Source organism: Capricornis sumatraensis, chromosome X, assembly GCF_032405125.1.
Source record: "Capricornis sumatraensis isolate serow.1 chromosome X, serow.2, whole genome shotgun sequence".
NCBI classification, from domain to species: domain Eukaryota; kingdom Metazoa; phylum Chordata; class Mammalia; order Artiodactyla; family Bovidae; genus Capricornis; species Capricornis sumatraensis.
Window position 1 is genome coordinate 23,699,700 of NC_091092.1, and position 9,916 is coordinate 23,709,615.

A 9,916-nucleotide genomic window follows, 5' to 3' on the forward strand; every position below is an offset into this window, starting at 1 on the left:
GGCTTTCTTATCTCTTCTCGCTATTCTTTGGAACTCTGCATTCAGATGGGTATATCTTTCCTTTTCTCCTTTGCTTTTCACTTCTCTTCTTTTCACAGCTATTTGTAAGGCATCCTCAGACAGACAGTTTGCTTTTCTGCATTTCTTTTCCAAAGCACTCAAGATTTAGGGTATTTTTTCTTTCTCATTTCATCTTAAATAACTTGGTTGTTTTAATCATATAATAATTCTTAGATGATCTGAGAAACAAGACTATATTACAGAACAATTGTTTAAAATTTTTTCCAAATTTTGTTTAGTGTTTAATATGAACTACTTACAGTTAATATGAACTACTTACTGCACAGTTGCAAGTATTAGGCATCACGCTATGCACTTTATATTCATTATCTTCATTTGCATGCATGTATATAAAGACACATACATATATATACATGTGTGTATTAATATATATATGAATATGTGAGAGAAACTATATATGAAAATTAATCCATGTACAATTACACTATTACATCTGAATTTTTTAAATGCACAAATGTCATATAGATTGAAACCCAACTGACTTTGCATATACAGCTGTGTCCAGCTTTAAAGGAATCTGATTAATGAATGTCTTAACTTTAAAGACATTAACTAGAGATGCTTAATTATCTGGCTTGGTGGCTCAGATGGTAAAGAATCTGCCTGCAATGCAAGAGACCCAGGTTCGATCCCTGGGTGGGGAAGATCCTCTCGAGAAGGGACTGGCTACCCACTCCAGTATTCTTGCCCAGAAAATTCCATGGATAGAGGAGCCTGGCAGGCTATAGTCCATGGGGTCGCAAAGACACAACTGAGCAACTAACACTTTCACTTTTGAAGACTCTTAGGAACAGAAGTCTAGGGTTCTTTTAAGTCGGTTTTTCTTACTAAATTTCTATTTATTGTTAGTATCATTTGGTGGAGAGATTGATGAGTGAGAATAGAATGTTGGGACTAGAAAGGACTTTGGAGATCATGTAGTGTCCCACTTCTCATTTACAGAGGACGGGACTGAGCATAGAAATGTTATGTCTTGCAGAAGATCAAAAATTAGGAAGTGATAGAGTCTAGACTAGAAGCAAATTCTCCTGAAGCCTAGGTCAGTCCCCTGGGAGGTTGGAGACACTTAAAATACTTAAACTAAGTATTATATAATATGATTTAAAAAATGTTGACAAGTGTCTCTAAAGGCAACATACATCAAATGGAAAATAAGATTCAGTTTATAGTTTTATTACATACAATCTTGCAGGGGTCCATATAATAATTTAAATGGCACTAAAATTATACCTGTTATCTTGTAATAACCTATAATGGAATATAATGTGCAAAAATACAGAATCACTATGTTGTATACCAAAACTAACAGAATATTGTTGTAAATCAATTATACTTCAATAAAAAAATAAGTTGGCACTACATAGCTGTGAATTGTACAGTGAAAAAAATAAATGACACTACATATTGTGATATTGGGTAAACATTGGAAAGAGAGTTGACTGGAGTTTAAGACAGTTGCTCTTCATTAATTAAAAAAAATAAAATCAGCCAAATATCAGTGATGTAGTTAAGATTTCTTTTTTATTTTTATTTTATTTTATTTTATTATTATTATTTTTTTAAATTTTAAAATCTTTAATTCTTACATGTGTTCCCAAACATGAACCCCCCTCCCACCTCCCTCCCCATAACATCTCTGTGGGTCATCCCCATGCACCAGCCCCAAGCATGCTGTATCCTGCGTCAGACATAGACTGGCGATTCAATTCTTACATGATAGTATACATGATAGAATGCCATTCTCCCAAATCATCCCACCCTCTCCCTCTCCCTCTGAGTCCAAAAGTCCGTTATACACAGCTGTATCTTTTTTCCTGTCTTGCATACAGGGTCGTCATTGCCATCTTTCTAAATTCCATATATATGTGTTAGTATACTGTATTGGTGTTTTTCTTTCTGGCTTACTTCACTCTGTATAATCGGCTCCAGTTTCATCCATCTCATCAGAACTGATTCAAATGAATTCTTTTTAACGGCTGAGTAATACTCCACTGTGTAGTTAAGATTTCTTATGTGAGAAATGTACCACTTACAAAATTTATCTCACTAGCTTAATTTACAACACATGTTTACATTATCATATTATAGAACAACCTACATGAACACTTTTAAAAAGTGATAGTGAAACAGTTGCTGAAAAATGTATATTATCCATTGAGTTGTCAAATTGAGAGTTTTCTAGTATCTTACTTTGAAAAATGTTCAAATATGTGAATTCTTTAATTTTCTTTAACTTAATTTTAATTAAAATTCCATTAATTTTTCCTAGGTTTTGATTTGGCATTCATTGCCTATCCAGAAGCTTTAGCTCAACTCCCAGGCGGGCCATTTTGGTCCATATTATTTTTTTTCATGCTTTTGACTTTGGGTCTTGACTCTCAGTTTGCTTCCATTGGTAAGTAATACTCCCAATGTTAACATATCCCTCTCATATTTTACTCTACTTCAAAACATTATTTTCTTACCCTTGTTGCCCCTGTCTAGCTTTTACTCTCAGAATGATCTTTCTGAAAAATCTTTTTAACTTAAATTTTAAATATGGAAAAAGAAAACATACTCATGTATCAGATACTCAAAAGGAACAGATATTAATATTTTACGTTTGCTTCGGACATTTTTTAGAAAAGTAAACTGTTACAGATAAATTTGAAGTCCCTTATGTTTCTTTGCCTAATACAATTCACATTTCTTCCTTCCTAGAAAGCAACTGTCACCATGGATTATATATGTTATTTGTGTACATTGTATATATATTCATAAATAAGAAAATTTTTTAAATTTTCACATAAATGTGAAGTTTCATAGCATACATACCATTCTGACAGTTGCTTTCTATATGTATTATGAATCCATGTTGATACACAGACATGTGTTAGTTGCTCAGTCATGTCTGACTCTTTGCTACTCTTTGTGCATGGACTTAGCCTGCCAGGCTCCTCTGTCCATAGAATTTTCCAGGCAAGAATACTGGAGTGGGTAGCCATTCACTTCTCCAGGGGCTCTTTCCAACCCAGGGATTGAACCCGAGTCTCCTGAATTGCAGGCAGATTCTTTACCATCTGAGTCACCAAGTTAATTCACAATCTGTTACCATAATTATGGGCATTTGGATTATTTCCAATTTTAAAAAGTTAATTTATTTTAATTGGGGGCTAATTACAATATTGTAGTGGTTACATGCACTGCTGCAGTAATTATTCTTATATATGGTTCTCTTTTCCAGTGAGTCAACTCTTCGCATGAGATGGCCAAAGTGCTGGATGACAGAGGATGAGATGGCTGGATGGCATTACTGACTTGATGGACATGAGTCTGAGTGAACTCCGGGAGTTGGTGATGGACAGGGAGGCCTGGCGTGCTGCGATTCATGGGGTCACAAAGAGTCAGACATGACTGAGCGACTGAACTGAACTGAACTGACTGATGGTTCTCTTTACACACAGGAATTTTCCCTATGGTTCAGTTCAATTCAGTCGCTCAGTCGTATCCGACTCTTTGCGACCCCATGAACCACAACACACCAGGCCTCCCTGTCCATCACCAACCCCTGGAGTCCACCCAAACCCATGTCCATTGAGTCAGTGATGCCATCCAACCATGTCATCCTCTGTCGTCCTCTTCTCCTCCTGCCCTAGGGTACACAACTAAAAATTCTGAAACAGTTTTTGTGATATCACACTGTTACATAAAACATTTTAATAATTTATAGGAAAAAGTCCAGCCTCCTACAGTTGACTTTCAAAGCCCTTCAAAAATTTCAAACATGTTTCTTAATCCTTTACTCATATATAGTTCTACTTTTAGCCAGTATCCTGTTTAATGAACATATTTACTCCTTAAACCTAGAAGGCCTTTCTGTACCCATGTGAATTCACCTTATTTAAAAGTTCTACTAAAATCTTCCTTCCCTATAACCCTCTTTCAAACTTCTTCAGCCCTCAGGAAACTATTACCTTATAATTACTACCAATGAAAAACCTTATAAAACACACTAAAAACAACAAATAGAGCTGTATTTGATTTTTTTATCAGAACTGATGAGTGGTGACTGCCAAGAGAGAGGACCCTATGGATTTTTAAAAGCAAGAAGTTGGGCCCAGAGTATATTCTCAACATATATTTGTAAACTTAATTAATAGAAGTTGATTTCTATGATTAAAATTATTGGCAAATAAATTGACATGTCATTTTTTTCCTTCTGAAGAAACGATTACCACGACAATTCAAGATTTATTTCCCAAAGTGATGAAGAAAATGAGGGCTCCCATAACTTTGGGTTGCTGCTTGGTTTTGTTTTTCCTTGGCCTCATCTGTGTGACTCAGGTATACTACAGTATTTTTTCATAGATAAAATATTAGTTGGAATGTACTTTATAATCTAAATAAGGAAGCCATGGTTTAAGAGCATGTTTAGTACAGACTTCAAGATTTTCTCAGTTTTAACCCAGATTCTTTCCCCATCATAACACAATTTCAATAGCATGTATAATTTGGGGAGGGGAGCCCAATTGTGGACAATTTCCCCAATTACAATAAAGTTACAGACTTTGTAGGCTGTAACTTCTTTGTAGGCTGTAATATAGGCTATATTTCTTGGCAACTACAAAAGAGCACACTACCTTTCATTTTTATAATCAACTATTCTAAATGCTTATTTTTTAAATAGGGACTCAGAATAGAATAAAAGGTACAGACTGTTTAAAATATTTAAAGGCCCATTTGTGTTTACATTTGAAACATTCCCTTTTACTTTTTGGCAGAGGTGAAACCAAGGAGCATATGTTAAAAATCAAATTAGTATATTCAATCTGAGTACCTCATCAATCATAAAAGTAATTAAAACTATATTTAAAAGTAATTGACTTTTTTTTTGGTAGGCTGGAATATACTGGGTTAATCTGATTGACCACTTCTGTGCTGGATGGGGCATTTTGATTGCAGCTATACTGGAAATAATAGGAGTCATCTGGATTTATGGTAAATAGTGACTACAGAATGATCTACACATTTTATTAAAATGACTTAGTTTTATTCCTTTTCATTATGTTTACTATAATAACTAAGTATAATATACTGGGCAAAAATTTATTATGAATAAAATGTAGTTAACGGTATTATATGCTTCACTGTTATAGTACAGGAAAATGTTTCGACATAGAAAGATAACTTAGAGCCAGAATGATTAATGAATGAAAGTATGAGTAAGGGCTGAATGCACTCTTTATTGCTGTTTTTAGGAGGGAACAGGTTTATTGACGATATAGAAATGATGATTGGAGCAAAAAGGTGGATATTCTGGCTATGGTGGAGAACTTGCTGGTTTGTCATTACGCCTATCCTTTTAATGGTAAGTATTAACATGCCGTGAATCTGGTATCAATAATATATATATTTAAACACTTGTAAGATAAACTTGAATATTTACATTAAATACAATAAAGCAAATTAATATCATTTTAAAATCAATGATTTTCAACTTTTCATGACTGGTGCCTCCAAGTTGCTGAAATTACAGTGCCTTTCTTTGTTGCATTATTTCTGAGGCCATAGGCTTAAACATTTACTATTTGAGACTTAAAGGTATCCTAAAGAGTACCTAGGACAAGACACTTAAAAATTATCAATATAATAAATTTTTAAAAACCAGTCATTTGCTCATTCCCTAAAACATATGCTGAGCCACTTACAATGTGTTTAACCCCTCTGTTTAAGACCCAGTCTCTGCCTTCAAGAAATTCAATCTAAATATACTAACTGCTAAGAACAACACTCAGTTATTAATGCATATTTTTTATGGGAAGTAGTACCTGAAATTACAAAAACTCATGTGCGTCAATAGAGGCAATAGTTTATGTTAAAGATTAGTGAAATTTAGGAGCTGAAGGGAGAAGGACATGGCAACCCACTCCAGTATTCTTGCCTAGAGAAACCCGTGGACAGAGGAGCCTGGTGGGCTGCTGTCCATAGGGTCGCACAGAGTTGGACACGACGGAAGCGACTTAGCATGCACACATGCATTGGAGAAGGAAATGGAAACCCACTCCAGTGTTCTTGCCTGGAGAATCCCAGGGACACAGGAGCCTGGTGGGCTGCCGTCTATGGGGTCGCTCAGAGTCAGAAACGACTGAAGCGACTTAGCAGCAGCAGCAGCAGCAGGAGCTGAAGGAAAGCAAAAAATAACTTTAAATAACAGTTCAGGACGGTAAAAGGCTGAATGCCAAGTAAACACTTTATGAGACAGGAAATTACTATGGGCTAGAGATAATGGTGGGGGTGGGGCAGGGGGAAACTTTATTGAGGATGAGTTTTGGTTCTCATTGCCTCCATGCTTCAACGATTTCCCTAGAAAAGGGTATTATGTTAATTTGATCTACACTTTATTTTAGAGGGTGCTTTTAATATTTGGCTTTGACAGTGCTACTAAATATTGTTTTCCTCATTTGACAAGTTTCCATAATAAAATAAGCCCTTTATCAACTTAGAAGATCTAACTAGACATTTTAGCCAGCTTATTTCATTGATTTCTAGGCTTGACAACTAGATTTACTTTAAAATGCAAAGGTATTAAATATTAAATGATATACATTATCATCTATTTTGTATAAAGTCATACATATTAGACTCCTATCCCTCATCCATTCTCTTGTAATTATATGAAATTATGGTAATTTTGAAATAAACTTAGCATAATGAAATTAAAGGAATTTTTGTGTTTTTTTTTTCATTTTGTTTGCTTTACAGATTTCTATATAATTAGTTTTAATGCTGCAACAGTATAGTAGAGGTTTTTTTAAAAAACATTTTTAAAAAACTTGGCCTTAAAATGTTTTCGTCTTTAAGATTCACTGTGTTACCCGAACATCTTTTTTTTTTTTTTCAATAAGAAAGTGCTTTGGTAACTATGTACCCATGTGTGAATGCCTGTATGTTTTGGGTGTGGAATAAGGGGTACTCTGTGTTGTGGGAAATAAATAGAAACTACTGATAAGCAAGACACAAGGCATGTTCACTAAAATGTATTTTACATTCTCATTGAACTAACTGATATGCTGGCTAGCTTACAGGACAGAATGCATGCATACTAAGTCACTTCAGTCATATCTGACTCTTTGCGAACCCATGGACTATAGCCCACCAGGCTCCTCTGTCCATGGAATTCTCCAAGCAAGAATACTGGAGTGGGTTGCCATATTTCCTCCTCCAGATAGCACAGAATAAAATTATGCTATTATAAATGAAAGTTCAATAATATAAATTTCAGACACTATTTTACTTTCAACAGATAAATTTTATGGTAAGGTATTTTACTGAAATACATGTTGTACAAGTATCTGTATTGATGCTAATTTTTGTAAGACAAATACAAGTTATTTAGATTGGTTCATTTAGAATTCGATTTTCTTGCTAGTTACCTGATTATCTTAGTCACCTTGAATGTATTTTCATCTTAATTGTTTTTGATAAGTTATTTCTAAGGAATGGAATACAACTGGTAATAATTAGTACACTGAAACCATTAATGCAATAAAGTCTAATCTTTACCATTTTCTTTTCATATTTTACTTTCACAGTCAATCTTGATCTGGTCAGTGATACAGTTTCGTAGACCTAAGTATGGCCAAATTCCATACCCTAACTGGGGAGTTGCTCTAGGCTGGTGTATGATTACTTTCTGCATTATCTGGATTCCAATCATGGCTGTCATAAACATAATTCAAGCTAAAGGAAACATCTTTCAAGTAAGAATGTTAATATTATTTATACTTTATAATATAAAGTACTTATGATCAAAATGAAGGTTAATATGAGATTTTGAACATGAAATCAAATTAATCACTCTTTCCCTCAGGTAACTTTTTTTGTTTGTTTATAAGGCTTCATTTTATTTTCTAAATTTTACTTTATTTTACTTTATAATACTGTATTGGTTTTGCCATACATCAACATGAATTCCTCATGGGTGTACATGTGTTCCCAATCCTGAACCCCCCTCCCACCTCCCTCCCCATACCATCCCTCTGGGTCATCCCAGTGCACCAGCCCCAAGCATCCTGTATCAAACCTAGACTGGTGATTCAATTCTTATATGATATTATACATGTTTCAATGCCATTCTCCCAAATCATCCCACCTTCTCCCTCTCCCACAGAGTCCAAAAGACTGTTCTATACATCTGTGTCTCTTTTGCTGTCTCGCATACAGGGTTATTGTTACCATCTTTCTAAATTCCATATATATGCATTAGTATACTGTATTGGTGTTTTTCTTTCTGGCTTACTTCACTCTGTATAATCGGCTCCAGTTTCATCCACCTCATTAGAACTGATTCAAATGTATTCTTTTTAATGGCTGAGTAATACTCCATTCTGTATATGTACCATAGCTCTCTCAGGTAACTTTTATACCTGATACAATTTATCTGTTACTATGTGCATAACATTGTATTATACTGGATGTATATTTTTGTGTCTCCATGTACTAGGCTATAAGCTTCTTTAAGAAGGGGTCTTGTCTTGATTACTATCATATCCTCAGGCCATATTAAAATGCTTAGCACATAAAAGTTATGGTATCTTGGTGCTAGGGGTAAAGAACCTGCCTGCTAATGCAGGAGACATGAAACCCAGGTTTTATCCCTGGGTCGGGAAGATCCCCTGGAGAAGGAAGTGGCAACCCACTCCAATATTCTTGCCTGGAGAATCCTATGGATGGAAGAGCCTGGAAGGCTACAGTCCATAGGGTTGCAAAAGAGATGGACATGACTGAGCGACTGAATTGAACTGAGATGACACAAAGCAACTTCATCTGGTTATAATACATACTATAATAGCATGTCAAAACTGGAAAAAGTCTGGTAAATTACCTTGAACCAAATCTAGACCCTGAGTTATCCCTCTTTCATGGAGGCCTAAGGGAATGGAGTTGATTATGATATCTCAGTAGGACAATGTCTAGGTAGGCTCAGAAGTCAGACTGGATTCAAGATTTAGGTCAGTGTTTAGTGGATCTAGATGAATGGCTTTACCCTCTGATTCTTGAAACTTCCCAGTCATACACTGGTTTAGATCCTAACCTAACCCTTACTCTAAAGCCAGGATAGAAATTCAATGAAAGTATGTGAAGTGATACTGTTGCTTGAATGGGTTCACACACTTCCTTTTGAGTTCATTTATATACTCAGTTATTTTGGCTTTGTAGTTAATACAGTTCTATTAACAACTGGTTAAATTTGAGTATCATTTTCTCTATAGACAATTAAGAATTTAGATGATCACTTTTTTACTTTTCTATGTTATTTCATTTTGGTTAGCAAGAAGACATAACACTCTATAATGAATTTTTTTTTTTTTTTTTTGCTTCTCAGCGCATTGCAACCTGCTGCAGACCAGCTGCTAACTGGGGGCCATACTTGGAAAAACATCGGGGGGGAAGATACAAAAACATGTTAGATTCTAAAAAAGAGACTAACCATGAAATATCTAATATTAGTGACAGCAGAAAACCAGAGTGAGATCTATGAGCTTTCTAATTTCAACAGGAATGTAATACAAAAATGTGAATCTACTAATGTTTAGCAATGTGATTTATCATCTGTTCACACATACATAGCTGCCTCTATTTCACAATAAAAATTTTGTATCGCTACAATATTTTTCTAATATACTGAAGGCTTTATTTTGAGCTGACTATTTAGAAAATAGTTATATTTTCTATTATAAAAGTTTTAAAATACTGTTTGCTTATATTTCTTAGCACACAATGTTTCTTTTCCATAAATCTGGGGAAAATATATTTAAAAGAAAGTGGTAAAACTGAATATTAGAAATGCCATACG

At 34.7% G+C, this 9,916-nt stretch overlaps 1 protein-coding gene across 1 annotated transcript in view; it reads left to right on the plus strand.

Annotated features, from left to right (window-relative positions):
- Window positions 1-9,592, plus strand: part of SLC6A14 (solute carrier family 6 member 14) — a 28,463-nt gene extending 18,871 nt beyond the window's left edge. Inside the window, exons 9-14 of the mRNA XM_068962913.1 lie at window positions 2,351-2,476; window positions 4,286-4,404; window positions 4,959-5,058; window positions 5,319-5,428; window positions 7,653-7,820; window positions 9,446-9,592. Of these exons, the coding sequence (XP_068819014.1) occupies window positions 2,351-2,476; window positions 4,286-4,404; window positions 4,959-5,058; window positions 5,319-5,428; window positions 7,653-7,820; window positions 9,446-9,592 (770 nt within the window). The remainder of the gene's footprint in view (window positions 1-2,350; window positions 2,477-4,285; window positions 4,405-4,958; window positions 5,059-5,318; window positions 5,429-7,652; window positions 7,821-9,445) is intronic.
- Window positions 9,593-9,916: the final 324 nt, after the last annotated feature.